General features: G+C 38.4%; 1 protein-coding gene across 1 annotated transcript; it reads left to right on the top strand.

Annotated features, from left to right (window-relative positions):
* Positions 1-993: 993 nt before the first annotated feature.
* Positions 994-1,329, top strand: LOC145689625 (protein GVQW3-like). The gene has a single exon (XM_081763813.1). It carries the CDS (start codon positions 994-996, stop codon positions 1,327-1,329), a length of 336 nt encoding a protein of 111 aa, XP_081619939.1.
* Positions 1,330-1,736: the final 407 nt, after the last annotated feature.

Here is a 1,736-nt window from a genome sequence, read left to right as displayed (position 1 = left end):
ACAAAATCCATGGAAAGCTTTTGTGGGCGCAACATTGAGCCTTTAGCTTCCATAAGCCCTAAAGTTAATTTTTAAAACCATTCTTCTGCAAATACGGGATATTTTAAATATGAACAGAGACTGCTTTTATCAACGGTAATAAGCCGTTAATTCTGTGTAAAATTGTAGTATAACAATCCATGTATCTTTTAGTTCAATGAGAAGCGGTCAGTAATATTTAGAGGTCCCTTAGATGCGAGGTTATATCAGGTAGAAGAGTGTGCAGGCAACATTGAGATTATTCAACAAAAATAAAATAGATTATAAGATTAGTACAAATAAGAGAAAGAAAGAACTGAATATTTTTCATTTCGCAGTAGCTGTAGAAGGTAAATACGTAAAAAAGAAGAGAAAGCATTGACTTTCTTCTCTTATATTTAAGCAATGGAAAAGCTACATGCTTATTTCCTATGTTTAAAATAAAACATACTGAACTTACCTTTTGTTGCTGGCAATAGAAGATAGTAACATGCACATAACGTACAGCGAACAATATATTTTCAGTAAAGCAGTTTTAATATGTATCAGCTGTATGTTACATTGTTTCCGAACGGAATTGAACGAGTATATATCGGAATTATACTTGACTTTTACAAACGGTTAAAGGGCAGGGTGTTAGTAAATTTGTAAAAAAAAAAAAAGTTATATCTTTCATATGATATAAAAATGAACACCTGTAAAAATAACTAAATCAAACAGTGTATAACATTTTACATATGAACCTTACCTGTTGAAAAAAATACTTACTTATAAAGTACAAGGATAAATCAAAAAGTAAGGTGAAATTGCCTGTCAAACCCACAGTATTGTGTGTAGCTAATTAATTCTTTTCCATGTTACAGGTAATCTGGTAATAGAAGTGTGACGGCTCGTACAACATTCTATGTCCACCCGTCTGGTGCTGAGAGCAACTCAAAGATAGCGCAACTACAGGAACATTACACCAAGGAGGTAATGCGCGGTGTCATTCGTTTTTTCTGGGCCAAGGGAACAAAACCATGTGATATTCATCGAGAATTGCTGCTGGTCTACGGAGATAGTGTTATGTCGCTGAAACAAGTGTACGTGTGGCGTAACGCATTTGTAAGTGGTAGCAGTACTGTCACAGATGATGACACAAGTGGCAGACCATCAACGTCCATCACCGACACGAATGTGGCTGTCGTCGATGCCATGATTCGTGAAGACAGAAGAGTGCGGTTGCAGGACATTGCCAATGAATTGAATATCTCTTTTGTAAGCGGTATCGTCCATGACCAACTGGGCTTCACAAAAGTGTGTGCGCGCTAGGTACCCAAGCTTCTGAGTAACGAACACCAAAACCAGCGAATGGGCATTTCCCTGAGCCACCTCACACGTTATGCCGACGAAGGAAATTCATTCCTTCATCGCATCATAACGGGCGATGAGACTCCGATACCTCTATGGACACCTGAATCCAAACGTCAGAGCATGACATGGAAACATCCATCGTCACCACAGGCCAAGAAATGCAAGACAATAGCATCTTCCGAGAAAACAATGGCTACTGTCTTTTGGGACCGTCTCGGTGTTATTCATGTTGCTGCAATTGATGGCATCTCACAAGAACGTCCTGCACGAAAGAGTTCATACTGAAGACATTTTGTAGACTCAGAACCACGCTCTGTGAATCAGGTAGTACATAAAATAGAATAGCAATAGATGTCAAAGTTGAA

The sequence above is a fragment of the Thermobia domestica genome, chromosome 7 (genome assembly GCF_964235325.1).
Source record: "Thermobia domestica chromosome 7, izTheDome1.hap1.1, whole genome shotgun sequence".
In the NCBI taxonomy this organism is placed as follows: domain Eukaryota; kingdom Metazoa; phylum Arthropoda; class Insecta; order Zygentoma; family Lepismatidae; genus Thermobia; species Thermobia domestica.
Note: the sequence above shows the minus strand (reverse complement) of the source record. Positions and strands in the feature narration are given on the sequence as shown.